Source organism: Herpailurus yagouaroundi, unplaced genomic scaffold, assembly GCF_014898765.1.
Source record: "Herpailurus yagouaroundi ecotype Mexico unplaced genomic scaffold, PumYag 141, whole genome shotgun sequence".
Taxonomy (NCBI): Eukaryota; Metazoa; Chordata; class Mammalia; order Carnivora; family Felidae; genus Herpailurus; species Herpailurus yagouaroundi.
In genome coordinates this window covers 32,037,781-32,063,425 of record NW_024412396.1, presented here as the reverse complement: position 1 = coordinate 32,063,425, position 25,645 = coordinate 32,037,781, and the positions used below count along the sequence as shown (strand labels likewise).

Sequence of the window (25,645 nt, the reverse complement as noted above, 5' to 3'; positions counted from 1 at the left end):
GTTAGGTGTCCAACTTGGGCTGAGGTCATGATGTCACAGTCCATGGGTTGGAACTCCACATCGGGCTCGGTGCTGAAGGCTCAGAGCCTGGAGCCTGCTTCGGATTCTGCATCTCCCTCTCTCTCTCTCTCTGCCCCTCCCCCACTCATGCTGTCTCTCGCTCTCAAAACTAAATAAACATAAAAAAAAAATCTAAAAAAATAAAATAAATGCAAAAAGAAGAAGAATGCAAATCTCATGCACATGAAGAGATGCACCCTGGTGATAAGAATGCTTTACAATCCTCAAGCTGAGCAGCCATGACCAGAAACTAGCACAATGGAGGCAGTTAAAATCATCACAAACTAAAAACTGCAAACACTGAGGCAAAACGAGTTTCAAACGTCTATTATAAGAACAGATAAGATAGTCTATGGGGCACCTGGGTGGCTCAGGTCATGATCTCGCCCTTCCTGAGTTCGAGCCCTGCGTCAGGCTCTGTGCTGACAGCTCACAGCCTGGAGCCTGCTTCAGATTCTGTGTCTCCCTCTCTCTCACTACCCCTCCCCCCGTTTGTGCTCTCTCTCAAAAAAAAAAATAAACAAACATTAAAAAACAAACAAAAAAAGGAACAGATAATAAGATAGTCTAGACAAGAAGTACATGATAAAATGCACTGGTTGTAAAAGCCCCCAAATAAACTATAGTCACACTGCATCAGACTGATTTCATATAAAAACTAGTATTTCTAGGGGACACCTAGGTGGCTCAGTGGGTTGATTTTGGCTCAGCGATGCAGAGCACAGAGCCTGCCTTGGATTCTCTCTTTCTCTCTCCAGCCCTCTGCCCCTCCCCCCACTCATGCTCACTAGCATGCTCTCTTAAATTAAAAAAAAAAAAAAAAAAACCCTAGTATTCCTAGATTCACTTCAACTGAAATCGTATAAGGTCGTTCTAAGCTCAGTTGACAAGCTTAATCACACACCTTAAATTCTTCCATTTTGTTTGAAATTTCACATTGCAGCTGTTCTTCAAGCAATCTTATTTGATCATCCTTAACATGAATACTACGAGAAAGAAAATCAATTGAAATACTTCATACATTCATGAAGTTTACACAAATTACATGCACAACTATCAGTTATGAGTAGCAGTAATTTCTACAATTGAACATAAATGTAGGATGGCTCCATATACAGCAATACTTCAATCACCTTTTCTGCATCTTCTCCAGTTCACGTGCAGCAGCAGCCTGTGTTTGAAATGAGATGAGAACTGCATTATTTCTCAGGAAACACTCAAAACTATTTGTTCACTTAGTTTTATATACTGAAAAGCTACATTTTCATATATCTGGGAGTAAATAAAAGTTAAAGCAATATCCTACAGATTTCTGTAATACTTTTTGCTGTCCCAATATTCTATACTTCTCACTGATCAAACTTTACCCTAATAAAGGTATAGTTTTTTGATTCAACGGCAGAAGGCTAAAACAAATCAGTACATTAAGAATGTTGTAATGGATTCCTTGGAGACCCTAAAAGTGGTCAACTCATTCGATCGAACATTAGTTTCAACATGAAAACAGCAATATCTAGGTGGGTTGTGAGAGTCATGGTCAAATAGAAGAGGCTTTCAACAATAAACATTAGGTGAACACAAGTAACCATTATATTTACTATGTATATGAAATTAGGACTTGCAATACCAATGCAAGTAAGTATAGACTAAGTGAAATTCTGAGGTGAATGTTCAACAGCAATGAAGATTTACCTACCTGTTCATTGGCCAGCGCCTGTAACTTTTGCACTTCAGCTTTTAATAAGAAATTCATATTTTGTGTATCCTACAAGGAAAAATATTAAAAAAATATTAATATAATTAACCCTAAAGTTTGTAAAGCATCTCTTCTACCTAAGCAAAGGTCTCAAATTACAATTTCTTAAAACAGAAAGAGAAACCATATCCTGTTACGTAGCATGCTTCCCAAATTACCGTGAATTATAGCATATGAGAAAAGTCTTCTCAACTTTTCTTAGAAGGCTAAAGAGGATCTTGTAGAAAAGACATAGACACTTTTAAAATGAATGCAGGGTATTTTCCATTCCTGATAGACATTCATACTGATTACCATCACAAATTCAATGCCTATAAAATACTGTTGCCATTTGTAAGAATTACTGTACCTTAAGTTCTTCCTCTTTACTTGTTAAATGATCATGTTCATTTGCTAAAGAATCTTCAGTCTGTTTTATCTGCTTATCCTTTTCAGCAATCCTTTAACAGGAAATACATTTGTACATTCAATAAACGTTTACAAGTCAAGTCACAGCTCAAGGGATTAAAAGCCTTAAATGTTGTCATGCTTATTTAAATCGTTTCTCATGTAGCCATACCCTCCATTTCTATAGCTCCTTCCAGTTTAGTAATAACTATCATATGTATTACTACAACTCCCTAAAATACATACCCCTATTTTAAAACTTGAGGTGAAAAGAAGTAATTTGTTTAAGCTTACAAACCTGGCAAAGCCAAAGCCAGATGTCAGGTCTTCTGAACTCGAGCAATTCATGTCTAAGCAAATTAAACAGTACACTAAAAACAGAACCTTGTTTTGGGTATACCACCATATAGTTAAGATACAGAGTGGGTACAACTACTTATTAGACACAGAAGTAATTTACTTCCATTAATCTCAAATCACAATTCTCTCTTACATAACTGCTAAAGTCCAAATAAAAGAAAGGTTCCTCAACTCTTTAACAATAAGGACATAAAATACAAAATGTGCAATGTTTAGGAACTCAACTCACTGATGGAGGGAGGAGAGCAAAGTCGCTCCAAATCTAGTTGGGAGTATTTTTGGAACAAGTTAGAACATAAAGTAAATCCTAAGTGTTGATAAAACAGGTATCAGTTAGTGGTAACTAAGTAATTATAAGAGAAGTGTAGAAAGGCAGGCTTACACTTTATGTAATTCTTCTGCCAGAACTGAAGCAGAGGTCTAAGAAAGAAGAACAGTGTCAACATAAAAGCATTTAAAAGAAAGTTTAAAAGTTGTACAATAATCAAATAGAGCTTCAAAAATTAAAAGAAATTAATGTACATCAAGTTGTTAGAGGAGTATCTGGCCCATCATGAATGTTCAATAAATAGTAGCTATTATTCTGAAAGCAACTTTGATCACTAACAAACAGTATTAAGGAATTAGATAGCACAGAACAGTTCAAATAAAACAAACTGCCAGGCCTGGGAACTGTATAACTGACAAGTAACAAATACATAGGAAAAATATCCAGAAAGGCCATTTTTCATCTTATCTTAGTAACTATTTCCAATAATGAAATGATACAGTTCATGATTAAGGTAACAACCGAGTCATTTGGTAATACACATGCTCATCTTCAGTTTTCAAAAACATACTGGTAGCAGTCTCTAAATATTTAATTCCTGATAAATTTTCTAGAGCTACCTCTCAGCTAATAACAAGATTTCAATCCACTCTGAGTTGACAATTTATATATACATGTATATTTCATATATATAGACACCCTTTCCTATAGTAAATAATTCTTACCCAATTCATTTTAGATGATAGGTTCTACAAAGAAAGCAAGTAGAAAAAAACAAAAATGTCCCAAAAGTTTGGGAGTTTGACTTTGCATAAACCTTAAAAACAAATTGTTAACATTAAAACTGCTTTTTAACACAGAAAAGTGACTTCTATTCTAAGCTAATACTTTCTCTACAATTTTTTGAATTTTAAAGTTGAGGAATTGAAACCGAAATTCACAGTATGTATATAGTAAGTACTGAGAAATAAGTACTTAGAAGCTTTTTTTCTTTTTCTTAATGTTGTATTATAGAGATATATGCTTTAGAATATATCTATGTGGCACAGCAATGTTGCCAAAGAGTAACAGGTCTAACAACACAACTTGCAAAACTCTGGAAGGTATTCCCACTTACTAAACAGAAGTATAAGTTTTAAAGTGAATTTTTGCATATATAACCTGAGATTAATATATATTATATTAACATACTGCTACCCTCTGAGGGTATATAAAGTTTTCCCTTATGGCTAGTTAATATTCAGCAAGCATTTTTAATACATAAACCACTATTCTTAACACCATTTGGCCAGTTTCTTCTGTTTTGTGTCAAGATTATCAACATTTTTTCCTCCTATGGTAAAAACTCTCCATTAGTTGGATTTGGATTTCTTTCTTGGTGTTTTCCCATAGCACTATACATAATTATCAGAGTGCTGAGCAATCAGGATCATCACTATTGACTGACTAGTCTCCCAACTACTAATCCTGTGCTTGGCACTCAAGAGGCATTCAGATGACTATTTAAATGGCTAGGAAGCTATGAGTAAGGAAACAAACAAAAAGCAGCAGCTGTTAGTAATGATAAACAACATTTAAAAAAGCACGATTACCTGGGCTGCTATCTGGGAATGGAACTGTTGAATTTGAGCTTTCAAAGCCTCGTTCTGCTCCAAAATATCCTTTCATAAATAGCAACCAAAAAGGAGAGAGGAGAAAAGTGTGCTGTTAACAAATACACCAACATATATGAACAAAATAAGGTATAAACTTCTGCTTATCTTTAAAAAGGCATTCTTAGATTCCAAAAGGCATAATTTAAACAACAATCACAAGGCATCTATTTTGAGAGTTGATTTATAAGGTATAAATTAATAATAAGTTGTGCTGTTCGTAATCTAACACAAAGAATTTAAAACTGTGCTTAAAGAGGACATCTTTAAGCACACAAACACACCATATCGTGACAACTGCTTAAAGATTAAGCTATAATTACTCATCAGCACTCCAGAATTAGGATAAAGTAGACCAACTTTTCTCTTCTACAGAGACACATCCAGCCACTGCCCAACTTTATTTTTTAAAAAGAGGGAAAATTAGGGGCACCTGGGTAGCTCAGTCAGTTGAGCATCTGTGTTTGGCTCAGGTCATGATCTCACAGTTTGTGAGTTCGAGCCCCATATCTGGCTTGCTGCTCTCAGCATAGAGCCTGCTTCAGATCTTCTGTCTTCCCTTCTCTCTCCCGTACTTGTGCTCTCTCTCAAAAATAAACGTTTAAAAAAATTAAAAAATTAAATAAGGGAAAGCAAGGGGAAGCAAGGGAAAATCAGATACCTGAACTTGCATCTGTAAAGATTCTTCTTTGGTCACCCTTTTTTGCTCCGATTCCATTAACTGCATTAGTCTTTGCTCCAACTGTTGTTTTGATACCAAGGTATCTGTAAGCTTACTATGAAGACTCTGTACTTCATTTTCTTTGGCCACAAATTTACTCTGTAAATCTGTAACAGAACATTGCATTTTACAAAGGTCTCTTCCTTTGCTTGGTACTACTACTCATCTTTAGTGCAGGCATTATCTCCTCTAGAGAACACACCTTGAATCTTTCCTCTTCTTCCCCTCCTGCACATGGCTCCCCTGAGCAACCTTGGTTTACCTAATCACAGAACCTGCCACTCTGTACTAACTCTTCTCCTCACCCAGGAAGTGAGCTTTTTGAGATCAGAGATTGCCTTTTTTCTATGCCCAGAGCAGTGTCCAAGGCTTACGCATAGTACATACTCAATAAATGTGTTAACCGAATGGTACGTGAATGTTTAAAACTGTTGTATCATTTCTTGAAAGCATTCATTTCCCCCAAAGACACTTAGGAAGTTATCTAGCATATTTCTTATAAATTCCCCGTACTCTCCTACCTGGAAAACAGAGAAAGATGCTGATGGTTAACAAATGCGCTGGTATAAAGTAAAACTTGTCTGCCTACTTCTCTTCTTAGCAATAACCCCAAAACAACAAAGAAAAGAAGCAACAAGCACAAACTATCTTTGATGCAATCAGAGTATGAATGTAACTCCAAATCACAGAAATTAAGATAAAATGGAGAGATGATCACTAACTTGGAAAGGGAAAGTGTTCCAGAAATCTGGAAAGGCTCAGGAAATGGAGAGACCAGGTATCATGAGAGCTGCCTTTGGCCCCATAACATAAACAAGTTCACCACCACTACCATCAAGGAAGGGAGGCATATAGAGAGAAAAAGAGTGTGTGTGTGTGTGTGTGTGTGTGCACATATCACAATTTAAGAAAATCTATTAATGCCCTAACAAGACACCAGTAACAGAATGAAACACAACTCAAAAAAGAACTCTTGATAATTAAACATATAATGGTCATATCCAGGATTAGAACTCGAAAGAGCACAGTATTTCTTTACCAGCAATAGTAAAAGTTAAAACACTGAATGCCTTCACATTTCTGTGGGGGAAAATTATTTATAACCTAGAACTCTACATCCAAACTACCAATCAAGCATGAAGGTAGAAAGAATAAAAACATTTTCAGATATGCAAAGCCTCAACAAATGTACTTAAAGGCATACTCTTATGCTACTAAAAGATATGCTATTAAACGAGAGAGGAAAGCAAGAAAGATGGCGGTGACAGAGTATTCAAACAATAGGCAGTCTCAGGAAGACAGTCATGGAGCCAACCTAGAAAACAACAAGTACTGGAATGGGAAGATAGAGGACTCCAGAGGGATATCCCCCAAAAAACTGAAAAGATTCTCCAGTACTTCATATGTTGTGAAGGTGGAAGAGGGAAGATGGTAAGAGGAGTATAACCACAGGTAAAATTTTAAATAAGAAAATGAGGATCAAACAAGTTAAAAACATAAAGCAATAATAAGCTCTAGGAAATTAATATTGTTTAGGAGAAGAATTGCAGTTTTAATGTTTATCTTGGCTCAGGATTGAGTCACAAAGTCCTAATGATGCAAACAGTGAATGCTGATATAATCAAAAAGAATGCATAGCCATTACTGGTAGAATGTTGGGAAGGTGGGAGGAATGGTGTGGGAGTGTTAAGTCCTCATTTCCTGTAATACAAAGTCAACAGATGCCTATTAAGAGATAACAGTGTAAGTACAAATAATATGCTTATTTAGAAATATGACAGAAAATACTAAAAGCAAAAGTGACAGAAAATACTAAAAGCAAAAGTGACTGCTTCTAGTCAGAGTGAAGCTTTACTGTTTACAGTGGCATAGTTTATAGAGAGATACATAGTTTACAGCTACAATTCTTATCAAAATTCATGTGTGCTTCACTGACGAAATGTAAATGTAAAAGTAAGCTAATACTGCTAGGAATTTACCCAAGGGGTACAAAAGTGTTGATGCATAGGGGCACATGTACCCCAATATTTATATCAGCGCTTTCAACAATAGCCAAATTATGGAAAGAGCCTAAATGTCCTTCAACTGATGAATGGATAAAGAAGATGTGGTTTATACACACAATGGAATACTACTACTTGGCAATGAGAAAGAATGAAATCCTGCCATTTGCGCAATGTGGATAGAACTGGAGGGTATTCTGCTGAGTGAAATAAGCCAGTCAGAGAAAGATAACATATGTTTTCACTCATATGTGGATCCTGAGAAACTTAAAACCATGGGGGAAGGGAAGGGGGAAAAAAAGTTACAGAGAGGGAGGGAGGCAAACCATAAGAGACTCTTAAACACAGAGAACAAACAGAGGGTTGATGGGGAGTGAGGGAGAGGGGAAAGTGGGTGATGGGCACTGAGGAGGGCACTTGTTGGAATGAGCACTGGGTGTTGTAAGAAAACCAATTTGACAATAAATTATATTAAAAAAATAAAAACAAATAAAAGTAAGCTAATGTATCTTAACATAAACATAAATTTTATATATAAAGAAAAAGGCCTCTAAATAGCTTGGGTATGTTTATTTTGAGCCAAAGGGAAATAGGGAGGTGGAGGGGTGCCAGGTGTATGGAATCAGAGGAAACCAAAGGTCTAAAAAGCCAAAAGTCCGTATGACCTACCCTATTGCTTAGAACTGTATTTAACTAGCTCACTGCCTCTTTTGTGGGAGAAAAGGAGTAATAGAGACGAATAATACATATAATACAAGCTCCATTACCTCCCAGATGGATTCATCAAATTAAGAATAAGTAATGAGGGGCACATAGGTGGCGCAGTCAGTTAGGCGTCTGACTCTTGATTTTGGCTCAGGTCATGATCTCACGTCTTGTGAGACGGGGCCCGGCGTCGGGCTCTGTGCAGCCATCACAGAGCCTGCTTGGGATTCCCTTCCTCTCTCTCTGCCCCCTCCCCTGCTTTCTCTTTCTCTCTCTCCTCAGAATAAACTTAAAAAAAAAAAATACGTAATGAAAGTTAACATTTAAGTAGACTGTTTTAAGTCAATTATTTGGAATGGTAATGCCTTTTTTTCCCCCACCATACAGGAAGTGAGTCCTCCCTTACAAAGGAAAAATAAAGAAGTAATCAAGGAACCAAAGGGAATAAATTCAGATAGGAAACACACAGCTAGGTTACTATTACCTTAGAAACTATAATTTTATCTGCAACTCAATGTTTCAAGATAAAGCTAGTAGAGTTTATTTTAAAACTCTAAGAACTCTTAAAGAAATAAAGGTACTCTGAAAGTATAAAAGCTATTTTTATTGGCCTAAACAAAAAGGTCAGATTATTCTTTCTTCATATACAGAGGGAAGAAGATTTTAAGCAGGACTATATACTAAATTTACATGAATACCTTTTCACCTTACCTTGTTGTGCTGCCTCATGCTCTGCCGTTCTCTTCCTGATATAACTCTGGACTTCTTCCCACCTTCTCTCAGCTTCTTGTAGTTGAACCTGAAAAAAGGGTAAGTCAGCACAATCACAAACCTTCAAATTAAAAAAACAAAGCATCCTCTATCTTTAGTCCTGTCATAAAACCACCTATTCCAACAAATCATTTCCTACATTACTAAAACAAGCAGATATGCCCAGACTTCTGCAAAGATATTATCAGCCACAGCCATTCTATCCTCCAATATGCAGCATTTACAGAAAATGAATGCGGATAGATAACTATAACTACTACTATGTATAGACCTGATCCATTTAGCTATCCATTTTTACTTCTTCAGCCAACTGGCTATCAAAAGACAGGATGGTATCTTTACTGGTAAATCTCAGTAGGTACCTAAAATTCCTATTTTGAGGTACAGCACAAGAGTTCAATGATGACTATAACCTTCAGCATCATTTATATGCTTATCCATATCCATACAGAACTTCCATATTCCTAAGTTCCAGCAGCAAACACACCAGCAAGACAAATTTTAAATAAAAGAAAGGACAATTTTATCAATCCCCCACAGGGACTTCTGTTTTTTTGAAAACTTCAAAAAAATAAAAACTGCACTATTTTCCACCTTCATTTATTGTCAAAGCCCTCTTAACCCCTCCTACTCTGGAACTGCTATCAGGAAGAATTCTACCCAAGACCTAAGAATCTAATACATTTGACTTTACACAAATTGAACTATATGTTCAACAAATCCTCCCCCCAAAGGAAGAAAGGACACTTCTCATCATTCTATTCAATGTACATACACTGTAAGATACAAAAGGAACAAATCTATTCCTCTGTAGCCTGAGCAACCCCATGTATCACATCTCAGCATGACCTTCTCATGATACTAAGTAGCATTCTGGTATCTAAAGAAACTGACTCAACTGAATTACTATGAATTACTATGTAGTATGGCCAAGTGAAAGCTACTGGAGCATTTCCTGGTCTTGTGCTAAAGCAAAGGAAAATCATCCATTCCAATGTAGAAGAAAAATAGTTTCTACTGAACTTATTGAAAAGTCCAAGTTATGGATAAGTGATATTGAAGGTAATTTTAACTACATGGTTTTTGCCTCACCCTTATGAACCTAACTTCTATATGCAAGATGAAGTTCGGCTTATATCTGTCAATCAGCAAATTTCATTTTTCTTATCTTCAGACAGTCTACAACCTGAAACTCAAGCCTATATTCAGTTCTTTCATTATGCACAAGCTTCTATACAGGCAGAGTGCTTAGACTTTTAAGACTCGACCTACGTTTCTCAAACCTACATACATATTTATATTTAGGTCCCTAAGTTTAACATCTACATTATTTATGAAGTGATAAATAAAGGTGGGAATATGTCACCTTCAACTGAGTAACTGCTTGCTCAGCATTCTTCTTTTGGACTTCCTCCTGCTGGAGCTTTCCTGTTTTCTCAGTTAGCTCATTCACTAACCTAGCGTAATCCTGGCGTAGTTTATTTAGTTCAGCAGACTGCCTGAAAACAGTAACTGGATTAGGAACCTTCTATTATTACAAACACATAAAAAGAACAAACAAAACATATTTTCTATTAGTTTTTCTGAGTTAGTAATTCCACTTATAGCCAACCGAAACAGAAAAGTTGTAAGCAACTACTAATAATGAAGTTTGGTTGAGTATCATCTCTGAATCACTCTGGTAACAATTACACAGATTCCAAAATCACCATAAAATAATCAAGAGAAATGGATGACTACACACTCATGAACATAAGTCAACATTGTCACCTTCAAACTGGTGTTCTGAAAATCTATTAAAATCAGTCGGAGTGCTTATTCTTGTAAGCATGCTACTAGTCTTCTCCAAGGTACAGGTTTTCAAAGTATGGCCCAGAGCCAATTTCACCACTATCACGAGGAATTTGTCTTAATATGCAGACTCCTGGGCTCTACCTCAGAGCCAGTGAATCATAATCTTTTAGAGGTAGGACTCAAGAATATGCTTTTTTGACAAACATGTCAGATGCTCTTCAGAATAATAAAGTTTGAGAACTACTGTTAAAGGGGATAGATGTTTTAAAACTTATAAATGCAGTCTCAAATTTGTAGACAATGTTCCATTGTGCCAGCATTGTATTTATCACATAGTTTAGCTGAAGAAGTTCTTCACATAGCAAAAAAATTGTGAAAATTCATTTTAAAAACATGTAAAATACAGAAATCTAACCAATTACTATCAAACACATTTTGATGGCTCAAGAAAATATCTGCCATTTAATGAAAATATTCTGCCATTCAATTAAAAATAAAGCATTTGGAAACATACTTGCTCTCTAGTTGGTTTGTAGTGTTGCTGACAGCATCTCTCAATATGCCATTTTCCTGCTTCAAGTGAGCTATCTCCGCCTCCATCTGCTCACGAACCTGCTGGAACTAAAATTATTTTACAAACATAAGATTTAGAAACAATAACTGCCAAAGCTAACTTTTAAAAGAAACTTTATTATGATGAGAATGTAAAAAGCATCAATAGAATGAAGTCTGAACCATCCTTCTCAGATAAATATAAAGAAGTTTAAGGGAAGAATTATATTTTGATAGTGATGAATGCAAAGTCAATACAAGCTGCCACAACATCCAAGAATGCAAGTAGATGCTTGCTGCTCTTATACTGGAAATGTAAAATAAATACATGTAGAGATGTTTGAGAAATAAGACACTGAATTTTGTTCCTACCCAACAGACTCATATAGAATTAACTCTATCTTAAACCTATATCAATTTTAGGTTAGCAGTATTTGTAACGAAAGATTTTAGTAATCAAAAGTTTATTTAGTATTTACTTAGTAATCAAAAGTAATCAAAATAAAAACTGAAAATATGTTCAACATATTTATATTAAGTTACACATTGAGCTATAACCAAATAGATGGCAAATTTATCACACAAAAATCTACTAAAATATTATGGCCTCTTATTTCGCACCTACAGGACCAAAAGATAAAGAACACTGAGTCTTATATTCCCATAGGGATATGCCTTATTTTAGAATGTGAAATAATAATCTTAATAATTTTAAGTAAACCTATTCAGTTAAGAGAAATTAAAGTATATGTTTCTATTTTTCAGAGAACTTTTCATATGGAACCTATATCTTGGCTTCTAAATGCAATTAAATAAAAAAAAAAGAGAGAGAAGGAAAGAAAAATGAGAAATCACCTTCCATCCTCAATAAAAGATGGTGCTATAAGTACTTGACTAGGAAGTAGGAATTAAGAAACAGAAAAGATCCCTTGAGAGTAGGAAAATCAGTTCTTCAATAAGAAGAACTATTTATTAATGGGAAAGAAGATCTCAAATGGCTGGGGTTTGGAAAGAGAGAGGATTGGGCCAAATGAAAGCAGAGAGCAGTGGACAGGGTAAGAACCGGACCACAGATTCATTCACTACTTTTGTGCTATTAGTTTATTTCCATGGAAAACACTGGGACTTAGATAATAGTAAAGATTAATTTTAAAATTTTCAGCAGACTAGCAATGTGATTAGAATAGTATCTTACAAACAAAAACCTGATATTACATGTTAAAATGGAAATGAGAGACCTATTAAAAAGGGGCTATAATGATACTAGTATGAAACAATAAACTAAGGTAATAGCTAAGAACTGAATGCAAGAGTACCTAGAAATAAATTATCTTTAAGATTTCAGAACAAACTATGAACTGGACAAGAGAGAGAAGTCAAAGAATTCAAGCATAAGGATAATGATGCCTCAAATATTAGAAAATAAAAACAACTTGATCAAAAGCAAGAGTTTGATTCTAGACATATGTTAAATTTAAGGTGATGACAAGAGCTTCCAAATTTGAAGCATCAACTAGTAATGGAAATAATTAAAAAAATCATTGGGTCAGAGAGTTCAATTAGGGGAAATATTATTAGATCACCAGACAAGCAGACCCAAACCATGTTCTTCAATAGCCTCTTTATCAATAGTAAAAGTGGTATTTCAATCTTAAAAAGAGAGAGAGAAAAAAAACCAATCAACCAACCATGGGTCCAGGCTAACTGGAATCATGAAAATGATCAATATATGGAAAAGACAGTAAGAACTGAACTTTGTGTAATGTTGAAAGAAGACAGGTGAAAGTAACAAGAGATTAAGTCACTTAGGCAAAAACCTTAGGAGTCATCCTTCATTATAATTTTTCTCTTGCTCTCTCTATTCCATCACCAAGCCCCATCTACTAACTCTTCTGTATCACTCAAACTCAACCTCTCACTGTCAACATCTGATTTCGGGCCCTTGTTCTCTGACTTGGATTCCTGCAAAAGCCCTCCAATTATTCCTTATTCCACTTTCCACACTTCTTTCTACCAGAGTAATAGTTAAAAATACTTGAGGCTCCTGGGCGGCTCAGTTAGTTAAGCATCCAACTCTTGATTTCAGCTCAGGTCATGATCTGTGAGTTACAGGTTCAAGTCGGGCTCTGTGCTGACAATGCAGAGCCTGTTTGGGATTCTCTCTCTCTCTCTCTGCCCCTCCCCCTGCTCATGCACTTTCCTCCCTTTCAAAATAAACAAACTTAAAAAAAACCTGCTAATAAAATCACACCGTTGAGTTGCTTAAACTCCTTTAGCGGCTCCCCAGTCTTTCAGTATACAAGTCCCTTTAAGATAGGGCCTCTATTTATATCTCTAGATCTTCTCCTCATTCTAGTACTGATTTCCAAACACAACTGCTACTGCATTTCTCAAAAACTGTTATCACTGGGCAATTTCTATCAGAAACACCTGAGTAGCACGCATTAAAAAGTTCCATCCTGGACCCCAACACAGACCCATGGACCCATCACCTCTAAGGACGGAACTAAGGAATCACACCAAGTAATAACCCAGTGCCGATTTCTTCACTCTCTGATAATGCCTGATTGTTTCAAAACATTCAATACAGTTTACATATCATTTCTAACAAGTCTGCTCTATAACCTTTCTCTTCTCCACCTTTCCTCCCAATGGTTCCAAAGTGCCCACTGGTTACCTCTACAGTAATCCCCCCATCCACAGGGAATACCTGCCTTCAAGACCCCCAACAGATGCCTTAAACTGCAGAATACTAAACCCTAGGTATCCTATGTTTTTCCTTACACACACATATCACTAATTTATAAATCAGGCACAGTTATGAGATTAACAACTAAAAACAGAACTTTAATAATATACTATAATAAAAGTTACATGAAGGTGTTCCTCTCCCTCTCAAAATATCCTATTATACTGAATTCCCCCTTCTTGTGATGATGTGAAATGATAAAATGCCTACATGATGAGAAGGGAGATAAATGACATAGGCATTATGACATAGTATTAGGCTACTACTGACCTTCTGACACTATGTCAGAAGGAGGATCATCTGCTTCCAGACTTCAGTTGACCACAGGTAACTGAAACCACAGAAAGTGAAAAGGAATAAGGAGGGGGGACTACAATATTGTAATGGAGTATATTTACATGTCACCTTCCAGCTTCTTCCTCATCTGCACCTAGAAAAGGTGTTTACTTACACATAGGGAGCCAGTTTAGCTATAGTACCATAGCCCAGCACGCTGCCTTGCACATATTAGGCATTTAAAGTTTCCTAGTTAAATGAATGCAAAATTTCATTTTGTTTTCAAAAAGTAAAAATATACCTTCATCTGCATCTGCTGAGTCTCTTGATAACTGACATGCATTTTGTTTTGAAATACGTTATGCTCCTTTTCTAACGTTCCAATCCGATCTTTCATCCTTGCTATAACTACATTGCTTCTTTCTTTCTCTGACATCATTTCCTAGAATAAACCAGAAAAAAAATTATGAAAACATTTTATTAAAAAAATAAGTACCATAATTTATAATAAAGACATTTTTAGCATCAGCAAAATTATGTCAATAAAACAATGATGAATTTTGAAGTAACTACATGCTTAAGATCAGTTCTTTTGTGTTTTTTGGTTTTTTTAAGAGATAGAGCACGCACGAACAGGGAAAAGGGCCAGAGGAGAGGGAGAGGGGGAGAGAGCAAAAGAGGGAATCTCAAGCAGGCTCATTGCCGTGTGCAGAGCCTCATGTGGCACTCTATACCATGACCCTGGGAACACGACCTGAGCTGAAATCAAGATGGGGTACCCCTAAGATCAAAGGTTTAAAATAGAATTTGTCAGGGACATTGAGCATCCAACTTCAGCTCAAGTCACAATCTCACCGTACGCGGGTTCAAGCCCTGCATCAGGTTCTGTGCTGACAAGCTCAAAGTCTGGAGCCTGCTTCAGATTCTGTGTCTTCCTCTCTCTCTGTCCCTCCGCCACTCACACTCTGTCTCTCTCTCAAAAATAAACATTAAAAAAACAAAGAAAAAAAACAAATTGTCTTCTGCATTTACCTGCATCTACCTTTACACCAATTCCTTCACAAACACTTTGCTGTTCTGTTTACTCTTATTCCAGATATACTTTCTGGTCTAAGAGCTAAAGAGCTCAACCTAGAATAAATTCTACATTCTAACTTGATTAGAAGAAAGAATAGCTCATTCATTCTTTCTTTCTACCTATTTATTTATTTATTTATTTATTTATTTATTTATTTATTGGAAGAGATGTTTTAAAGCAAAAGAGTTAATTCTCTATTATTCACAGGTACTAGCTCTCTTTTAGGGTTTAGAAAGAAGCTTAAAAAAAAAAATCTAGCAGAGGAAAAAAAGAAGTCTCTTTCCTAAGAGAAAAGATAAGAAGACATGCTTACAACAAAATGGAAGCTTGGAATAAGGGAAAGTAAAAAATCAGAACTCAAAGTTTTATTGTCTTCCCAAGTCAAATCAAAAGGGTGATTTCATTTTACGTTGCCACTATCATGAACTCCTAGAATATTAATCATCAAAGTAAAAGAGAGCCAACCAACTCTTTCTGTTTTATTTATTTTAGACAGCGAGTTCACGTGGGTTATTGGGGGGGGGGGGGGTGGGGAGTGGGCGGCGGGGAAAGAGGATCCGAAGCAGGCTCTGCACTGACAGCAGCCAAGACCGATGTGGGGCTCAAACTCACAAACTGAGAGATCATGATCTGAACCAAGGCAAGACACTCAACTGACTGAGCCACCCAAGCACCCCAAGAGCCAACCAACTTTAAATTATTTGCAAGAATGATCAATTTATACACCCTCCTCTAAGAAACTGACAAAATTTAAAACTTTTATGTCTTAATGGCTGCCCTTAAGAGTTCACATACATCTGCAAGGTGTTATACTGATGTATATTATATGCTTAGGAAGAAAGCATATATATCTTAAGTGTATAGCTTAATGAATTACCACAAAGTGGATAGCTTTTTAATTTTTATTTTATTTTTTTTTTCAACGTTTATTTATTTTTGGGACAGAGACAGAGCATGAACGGGGGAGGAGCAGAGAGAGAGGGAGACACAGAATCGGAAACAGGCTCCAGGCTCTGAGCCATCAGCCCAGAGCCTGATGCGGGGCTCGAACTCACGGACCGCGAGATCGTGACCTGGCTGAAGTCGGACGCTTAACCGACTGCGCCACCCAGGCGCCCCTAATTTTTAAATTATAGTCCAAAAACCATAGAAACCATAGATAAGGTTTCTAATCTTAAAGAAACATGCTTATTTTAGTAACTTTGACTAATCTTAATCTGACCAAGTGTTTCCATTAACTTTTTTTAGTTCAAATTCACCTAAAAGGCTTTATATTCAAATGAGGCCATCCTAATGTCATCAAGCAGTTTTGTGAGTAATACAAACCTCATGTACCGTAGTGAATTCCTAAAAGGAGAAACAAGCACCTCAGGAAGAATAAAACCACATTTTCTATAGAATTTCAATTATGTTCTCAGTCTATATAATTTCTTTTTGAGATATAATTGACATAGAACTTTATGAAAGTTTCAGGTATACAACATGGTTTGGGATTTGTACGCATTGCAAAATGATCACCGCATTAAGTCTAGTTAACACCATCACCACTATAGTTATAATTTTTTTTCTCATGATAAGAACTTTTAAGATATACTTTCTAGCAACTTTCAAATATACAACATATTATTACAAACTAGAGTTATACTGCTGTACATTACATCCCCAGAACGGATTTATAACTGGAAATCTATATTATTTAACACAGTTTTTTAAAGATTTCCCCCCCTCCTGGAGTAAAATTCTGGGGTTTAAAGAATTTCACTGATTAAAAGTTACCAATATTTATCACAAAAACCTTTATAAATAAATTATCTGTATAAGTTTTACACTTATTCTACTGGATTTAAACAAGATCACACCTAGTTAGTTCTGTGCTTCCTTAGAGACTAATTCTAAGTCAGATCCAAATGAAACATGCCCCCAGTGTGCAAACGTTTCTGTTATTTTAAATTAACGTATCTAGAAGCACTGTTACTTTAAATTCATAATTCAACCGCAGGCTTTAACAACATGACGAAGTGAGACACCACCACCACAACTGTATAAGAAATTGACTTTAACTGGGTATAAATTTACTACACAAATAATTAAATCTGTAATTATACATGGTTTCTGAAGTCCTTCACTACTTCTGATTCAGAACATATATCCCTTAAATATAAAAATGTCCTCACCTGAGTTAACTGCTTACACCTATCCTTCATAGCAACAGCATCTTCCTTCACAGCAGCAAGTAACTTATCTTTTTCTTGAAGCTGATGTACAAGTGCGGTCAATTCTCCTTTACTTGACTACAGTAGAGAAATCAATACAGAATTAGTAATAGTTAACATGAGCTAATGAAAATGAAGCATCTAATATCAAATGTTCTTGGGCCAATGCAGAGTTCACAATTACATATAAAGTAGAATGACTGCCAAATCCTGGTCAGTGAAATATCATTCATGATTCATGATTCACTTCATCATTCTATATTCTGAGGCATACAATAGGATACATATCAACCAAGAAATAAATTTTTTACAAAGAATTATAGGACTCTAGTTTTAAACCCAGAGTCAAGATTGCAATCTCTCCCTTCTCCTCCTAAAAGATCAAAAGAGGAATATGAAACCAAAATACAAACAACCAAAATGAAACAATCATCTGTAATGTCAAAGCATAACATCAGAAAAGACTGCCAAAAGTATGGAGATCAAACACAGGTGCTCCACAACCCTGTCAAAATATACTCAAGACTACAGAAGTGCCCTGGTGCCTAGTTCTCTGCAATCAACCAGCATATGGAAAAACCAATTATCTTCCATTTGACATCAGGAACAAAGACAGAAGGTAGGAATCTTCTTGGAAGGAAGCAAAGGAAGTGAGAATGAAGAAGAAATCATACAAACTTTACTCAAAGAAAGCAGCTAGTGAGGCAGAGTTGGGAGAAATTCTTCATAGTGATACTCTGTAGTGAAGTCTTTTATCTGGTAAGACAGAAAGGCTTTAAAAGAACTTATTTTCACACACAGCCTGAAAAGAACAGCACTTAGCATTGGTCCTTCATTGTCAATCTCCAGGCACAGAGTTTATCCAAGAGGAACACCCTCACTAAAAGAGGAGTACTGATCAAAAAGAAAACAGAGTTGGGGCACCTGGGTGGCTCAGTCAGTTGAGCATCCGACTCTTGGTTGGCTCAGGTCACATTCTCATAGTTTCAAGGAGTTTGAGCCCCATGTCTGGCTCTGCACTGGCAGCAAGGAGCCTGCTTGGGATTCCCTCCCTCCCTCCCTTCCCCCCCCCCCCCACCCTTTCCCTGCTCATCCTGTCTCTGTCTCTCTCAAAGTAATTACTTAAAAAAAAATTTTTTTAAAGACAAAAACAAAGTCTATGCAAGATACATGAAAAAAGAGAACACAAAAAAACAAATGACAAGTGAAGAAAAATCACCAAAAAAGATTGTCAAAAAGCAGACAAAAATTGCGATAAAAAAAAATCACTATGAGTTTAAAAAATCTTATAGTAGTCATTTCTGGAAATCAAGAGTAAAGTTCACAAGAAAAGCTCAAAGAAAAGACAACAGAATGAGATGAAGTATGAGCCAGCAAAACCCAAACTGGAAGTAAAAGTAACACTATCTCAGATATACAATCCAATTAGAAGTAGAAAACAAAAAAAGACAGGCCGCTGAAATATATTTAGAGACAGAGTCTAGGATGGAGAGAAGTAAAAAAAAAAAAAGAAGTAGAAATAAACCAAAAGCTTTTCTCTTAGGATTAAAATATGAAACACAAAGACAATAGGCAAAGATTTAGTATATGCTTACTAGATACCCATTATTTCAATTATTTTAAGGGATAAATCTCATGGCTGAAAAGATATGCTTTTTATCCTAAGAAATATAGAGGACACAGGAGTCAAGGCCAAAACCATATTAAATTTCCTGCTGAACTTAAAAGAAAATGAATCCCTTGATGTTTGTATGGTAGGGTAGACACTGGAAAAGTTCAAAAAATAAACATCTGGGTGGGTTGCCCAAAAGATGTTTTTATTGTGAGAGTAATCTGACAAAAATACATGAAATGAATACAAAATTCAGTGTGTTCTTAGACCTCTATCCAGCTGAGTAAAGAATGGTAAAGCAAGTAGGAAAATTCTCAAGGAAAGAAAGTGAAACCCAGAAATATCATACCCCATCAAATTATCATTCATCTATAATGACAACAAAAAAGCATTTTAACTTGCCACAACCTGGGAAATATAGTTTCTATGAGCCTTTCCTGAAGAAATTCCAGGAAAAATAAATTCAGCCAACCAAGAGACAAATACAGACACCATGGCAAAAGAACTGTTATCAAGCTTTGAACCCACCATTAACCAGCAGAACTGCGACTAAAACATGAAAATTATAGTCACAAAGTAAACATTAAATGTTGTAAGTATCTGACAAACAAATGCTATCCCTAACAAAAGTTGAATGGGAAAAAGGAGAAGGGGTAGGAAAAAATTTTAAGTAGGCAAACCTCCTATTATATAGCATAGAGTCAGAAGAGTTAACAATTTAAAGTTGAAAAATCACATAATTGAGGCAAATACATTTAAAGGTCAACACCAAGAATGACTGACTAAAATAATCAAATCAAATATTTTCTTACTAATACATTAACCGTTAACATTTTTGAGCAATTACTGTATGCTAAGAACTCTAAGCACCTACTATGTATTATTTCATTTAATATTCAAAACCTGATTATCATTCCCACTTGGGAGAAGAGGAAAGTGAGACACTGGGGTTATGTAACTTAAGGCCAAACAAATCTCAATGTGGCAGAACTCAGATATGAATCCAGAAAATCTGACTCTAGAACTCGGGATATTAACTCTAATATAAAACACAAGTATCCTGCAGCTTAAACGTAAGGCACATGCACACACACGTGCACACACACGCACAGGCACACATACAACACATGACATCTCTTCAACTCTGCAACCCCTCTAGCTTTTACTGTTTTCCCTTTCCCATCTAAGGTATTCAGGGTGGACACTGTCCCCTTTCCTATTCATTTGATTATCTACAGTCTAGTACTTCAATCAAACTTTCACTGATGATATCAAATCCAATTATTCAGTCCTTATCATCCTTCATCTCTCTAAAGCATGTCACTGTTGACTTTTCTCCTCACTGGTGAACTCTCTACCATCCCTAAGTGTCTGTGATTCCACTGTCTCCCTGGTGTTGCTTCTCCTCCTACTCCTCTTCAGTATCCTTTGTGGTGGCTTTCCTTGCCCTTTAAATGTTGGTGTTTCTCAGGGTTCACTCTTGAATCTTCTTAGCACTCCCCACATTCTCTCTAGTCTAGCACACATCCACCATGTGTATTGCTGATAGTGGAGTATTTTCCTAAATCACACCCATTATGATCTTTTTTTCAACTCCAGAGAAATACATATTCAACTGTGAAATGAATATATCTACTTCAATGATTCAAAGGATGCCTAAAACAACTACACAAAATTTTTCACAATCCTCTACTCTCTCCTCCTCTGCAAAGTGTTCATAAATAGCATTGTCACCACAATTTACCAAGTTACTCAAGAGCAAAAACAAGCATTCATTCTAGACTCTTCTTTAGCTACCTCATCTAACTGGCCAGCAGGTCCTCTATCTAACTCCTCCATTTCCATCCTATGCTGGTGATCCTGCATTTATCTTCCCCCTTCCTCTGGAGCAGTATTAGGGGTGGGGATTTACTTATATCTGGAAACTTGATATCTATTAAAAGGTCTGACCAAGACACTTCCTATGACAGGAAGAGGGAGAAACTAAATTTACTTTTGCAAATACCGGGGACCTACAAAGACACTGCGTCCCTGGAGATGAGAACAGAACCACTCTACGAGAAACACAGAATAATTAGATTTTGGAACAAAAAGTTCCAAAGATGGGGAAAAAAAGTGAAGCTGCAAAATAGTCTATTTCAAAACACTACCTTTAACAGTCTCCAACTTCTTCCTTGGCCTGCCTAAAACAACTACCAAGGGGAGGCTGATTTACCCCCCAGTCTCTAGAGTTCAAAGCTATCTCAGACAATAAAATAACTACTCTTGCTCCCTTAAGTCACTACCAACATCCTTAGAAGAGAAAACTAAAAGCAATTATTTTCAATTTTAAAAAGCAGTAATTTCAGACACTGGGTAGTAACACAAAAACTTCAGCTGAAGGCTTTTCCCTTATCCCCACAAATAACTAAGAAACCCTTTAAGATAGATATACTTAGCCGATTAAAATAAATCAAAGGACAAATTCTTCAGTCAAGTATTTCAAGAAAGTTTCTTGCAACAGAATAATCAGATATTGTATCCAAAGTCACACAGTTACAACACTCACCCTGATTACCCTGGAACACCTTGCTTACACTGAGCCATTGTTGGCACCACATGGAGACCGTCCAACAAGCATACTACACTGTAAAATGCCAGACTTGTAAAACTCACTGTCAATAGATACTTGGAGGTATAGCAGACTTAATATGCTACGATAAATGCTATGACAAAAAAAGCCCAGATGGTTATGAGAAAGAACAGCAGAGAGAACAATTTAGACTGGGAATTCAGATTAGCTTTATATAGGGAAATGATACAGAAACAACAAATAGGAGACCACTAAAGGTAATCAGGTGAGGGGGATAGCCTGGACTCGAGTGCTCTTTAAGAAAAAAAAAAATGAAAGCCACTCATTGTTTTAAATGAGGGGTGTGTGTGCGCGCGCGTGCTGAGAATAAGAATAGCGAAGTCCACATCTAATATTGAATATCAGATACCATGTCATCTTACCTCACACAAATAACATTTGAAAACTTGTCACCTTTCCAGTATGACATAGTATACATGATAATGTAGTGAGCCTGACCCATGAGAAATTAAGTATTAACTCCATGGATTGTTGTTTTTTTTGTTTTTTGTTTACAAATTTTAGTCCATCATAGCAGCAATTCTACCATCCAAATCACTTATTTTAGAAGGATGATACTTCATACACACACAAAAAACAGCAAAGATTCCCAAGTTCTCTGAAGTGTGCTATCTTCAGTCACAAAAACATTCCATATATTCTATCCAGAAATCGCCTTACCTTCCCTTCAGAGCAGAGCAAAGCAAGGTACAGTGTTAAGTGTCAAATGACTTTAAAGCCCTATAAATCATCTTACTTATAAGCACTTCACTTTTGTCAGACACCTGACTAAATAAGTGTACTGATTAGTATAGATATACAAAATAACTTCTGAAGCCATTCCAGAACTTTTAAATGTGACTATGTGCTTTGGATTATGAATGATGGGAATATGAATTTATTACTCTAGCAAAAGTCTTATTTGGTGAACTTCTAATCACTGTTCTCAAACATGCCCATAATAAAAAACATGCTTACCTTCTTCAAAGCATCCTGTATCACACCAGACTTCTCCTTTAGCAGGTCTACAATACAAAGGGCCTCATCTTCAGAAAACATCATAGTCTTCAAGGACAGAAGAAAATCTTTAAATTTCACTTCAGCATTTTCTTAAAAAAAAAAAAAAAGAAAGAAAAAGAAAAGAATTGGCATTAAGAGACACAAGTAATAACTTCAGCAAAGGTAAGCATCAAGAATTCTTGATCCAGAAAGTCAATACCAAGAGAAAACAGATTTATATTTCAGGTCAGACAACTAAAAAATGCTCCAGTCAAGAGAGAAAAAGTGTTTATCATCTTTAATATACTATGAAACAATTATATTAACTAAAATTTAATCAAACTACAGAATACTAAAGTGCCAGTATGCCCTCACTTAAAAAAAAAAAAATCATTCCAATGTCTAGTATGCTAGTATCTGTACCAAGTATGTTCACAAATATTCTCATTTAACCTTAATAATCATGATATACAAATCAAACCTTACACGTGATAAAATAAGCATGAAGATAATTATAAAAAGGAAACGGAATTTTTAAAAAAGGAAATATGATTTTACAAATACCAAATATATACAAACAATCCTGACATTTAAAAAAATCCACGCATCAAGCATCCCGACTCAATTTCCTCGGGGGCTCCTACATAAAGCACAAACTTCCTTTCCTTAAAAACCAACTGCCAACCATTAGACCCAGAGAAGCCCAAGGCTTTAATAGTTCAGCAACATCATAAGTTTAAAAAGTCAGTTATGTGTGTGCGTGAGAGCAAGGTATGGGCTCTGTACTTTCCACTCAATTTTGCTGTGAAGCTACTACTATTCTTTAAAAAAAAAAAAAAAAAGTCTATTAAAAAAGTAAAATAATAATGAACGGTGGTTGTGAATTAGCACAGAAACCTCACAGGAGACCATAGCATAAGAGAAAAATCATCAGACAGCAAAATAGCTGTGAAATCTTGGGCAAGGCAAATTCAAGGGTCTGGCCCCATAAAACTTAGCAGGTTGGACTAGAAATTTACCAATAAACCTTTTATTACAAAGATTCTATAATTCTTTTACCATTCATTGTTTCTATGAGAAAATTTACTCAACTTCATCAGAACTCAAAAACGTGTTTCTTCAATACAAATTGCTACATGCTGCATATTACCTTTATCAGTTTCAGTCTTCAATTTTTTAGCCCCCGTTTTCTGGATTCCTTCTACTTGGTCAGGTTTAATTAGATCAATAGCATCTCTCTTATCCAGCACAGGATTTGAATCGGCATTATCCATCAAAGGAATATAAGCAGTTGCATGAATAAGGGGTTCATCTACCAAGACTGCAATTTAAGTTCAACAAAATTAGAATTACTCAGGGTTTTACAGCAGAGTAATTAAATAACATGTACACACATTTAAGTTCAATGAGAAATGCAGTTATTTTCAAATATCTAACACCAAGTCAATTTGACTTTAAATTCCTATTTTATTATTTAACATAAAGTAAAAACACACTTCTAATTAAGCAGTAGCAATTCAATATTATTCTACAGTAAATCATTTATCTGAAAGTGTGTAGCGTATCTCCTTTCTAACACTATCTGAAAACTTCTTCTATATCCTTTATATTTTAGTTAGTTCTCATTGCCTTCCTGTTTTAACTAAAAAATCCATTCACATTTAATTAGTGCCCAAGGAAAACTACTAATCTTTATTTATGTTTGTACTTTGCCGAATTCTTACTGCAAATGATAGTTTTTAACGGAGTTCCTTCCACTTTCTAGGTACAAAAATCGGTCATTGTTCCTTGCAGATATTGTCTCATTTCTAAAAGTTATGCCTGTAATTTCCATGGCACATCTTACTGAACTGGCTAAAATTTGCAGAACATTAAAAGTGGAGGAAGGAAGCCTCCTTACACTTTGTTCCTACTTTTAACAGGAAGAACTTTAAGAGTTTGAACATTAAAGTCTGATGTCTGCTGGCTAAAGATAAAAACTTCCGCACACATATGGAAATCTATCTTCCTACCTTTTTAAAAAAGCTTTTGGGCATGAAGAGTGTGTTTTGTTTGTTTTGTTTTTTGTTTTTTTTTTTTATAATAAAGGGCACTGGGTGGCTCAGTGGGTTAAGCATCCGACTTCAGCTCAGGTCATGATCTCACAGTTCCTGAGTTCGAGCTCCGCATCAGGCTCTTTGCTGACAGCTCAGAGCCTGGAGCCTGTTTTGGATTCATTCTCTCTCTCTCCCTCCCTCCCTCCCTCTCTCTCTGCCCCTCCCTGGCTCACACTGTCTCTCTCTCAAAAATAAACATTAAAAAAATTTATTTTAATTTATAATAAATATTTAATCTTATGAAATATTTGTGGGTAATATTTTTCTGTACCTAGTTGCTTGATACATCATAATTTTCGTGCAAGTAATAGAATTTCATCTTTTCTCTTTCCAATTTTAATATTTTCCAGCACTAGTTGATACCACTGTCCAATATTATTTGAGTATCACCATTTAATCTACACACGTTTCACAGAGGTTTTCCCTGGACAATTCTGAACATATACAAACTGCTCCATCACTCTTAATGGGATGCTTCCCACATATACATGCAAACAATGTTTAGGAAATAATTGGGAATATAGGGTAATAATATATCTAGACAATGTCCTCAAGCATAGTCTTTAAGTGATATTTCAAAGTACAAATGTTTCCTTGTTGGGATGAGTACTGGGTGTTGTATGGAAACCAATTTGACAATAAATTTCGTATTAAAAAAAAAGTACAAATGTTTCAGGAATACTTTTCCTCTATAGTTTATATGTTATTTACATTATTTTCAAAACTCCGTTGAGACCATTTAATAAATGCTTTGTCCTTTTTGAATTTCAGATAAACTTCTTCATCACAAACATATACCCTGGCCATCTGTCAAAACACTATTAAACCACAAGACTCAAGGATCCCTGGACTTCTTTTAGCATTAACATTGTTATAGAACACATTAAGCAGAGAACTGAAGAGCATGTGAGTTCTAAGATCCTTGTCCTAAGTGTACTTCTCTAGAATTAGTATTTATAAAACACATTATCTACACATTTCA

At 35.7% G+C, this 25,645-nt stretch overlaps 1 protein-coding gene and 1 long non-coding RNA gene across 8 annotated transcripts in view; one reads left to right on the top strand and one right to left on the bottom strand.

The window, feature by feature from the left end:
• KTN1 (kinectin 1) overlaps positions 1–25,645 on the bottom strand; it is a 109,360-nt gene that overhangs the window by 43,759 nt on the left and 39,956 nt on the right. For all 7 annotated transcript variants that reach the window (XM_040477223.1, XM_040477226.1, XM_040477227.1 and 4 more), the window contains exons 4-17: positions 23,718–23,888; positions 22,547–22,677; positions 17,307–17,423; positions 14,356–14,496; positions 10,992–11,098; positions 10,050–10,182; positions 8,624–8,711; positions 5,145–5,311; positions 4,424–4,492; positions 2,946–2,983; positions 2,166–2,256; positions 1,757–1,825; positions 1,194–1,231; positions 965–1,046 (exon numbers count right to left, since the gene is read on the bottom strand). In XM_040477223.1, the coding sequence (XP_040333157.1) occupies positions 965–1,046; positions 1,194–1,231; positions 1,757–1,825; positions 2,166–2,256; positions 2,946–2,983; positions 4,424–4,492; positions 5,145–5,311; positions 8,624–8,711; positions 10,050–10,182; positions 10,992–11,098; positions 14,356–14,496; positions 17,307–17,423; positions 22,547–22,677; positions 23,718–23,888 (1,442 nt within the window). The remainder of the gene's footprint in view (positions 1–964; positions 1,047–1,193; positions 1,232–1,756; positions 1,826–2,165; positions 2,257–2,945; positions 2,984–4,423; positions 4,493–5,144; positions 5,312–8,623; positions 8,712–10,049; positions 10,183–10,991; positions 11,099–14,355; positions 14,497–17,306; positions 17,424–22,546; positions 22,678–23,717; positions 23,889–25,645) is intronic.
• Positions 6,857–25,641, top strand: LOC121031806 (uncharacterized). The gene is made up of 2 exons (XR_005790896.1): positions 6,857–6,947; positions 25,435–25,641. It is a non-coding gene; the product is annotated as an uncharacterized LOC121031806 (long non-coding RNA).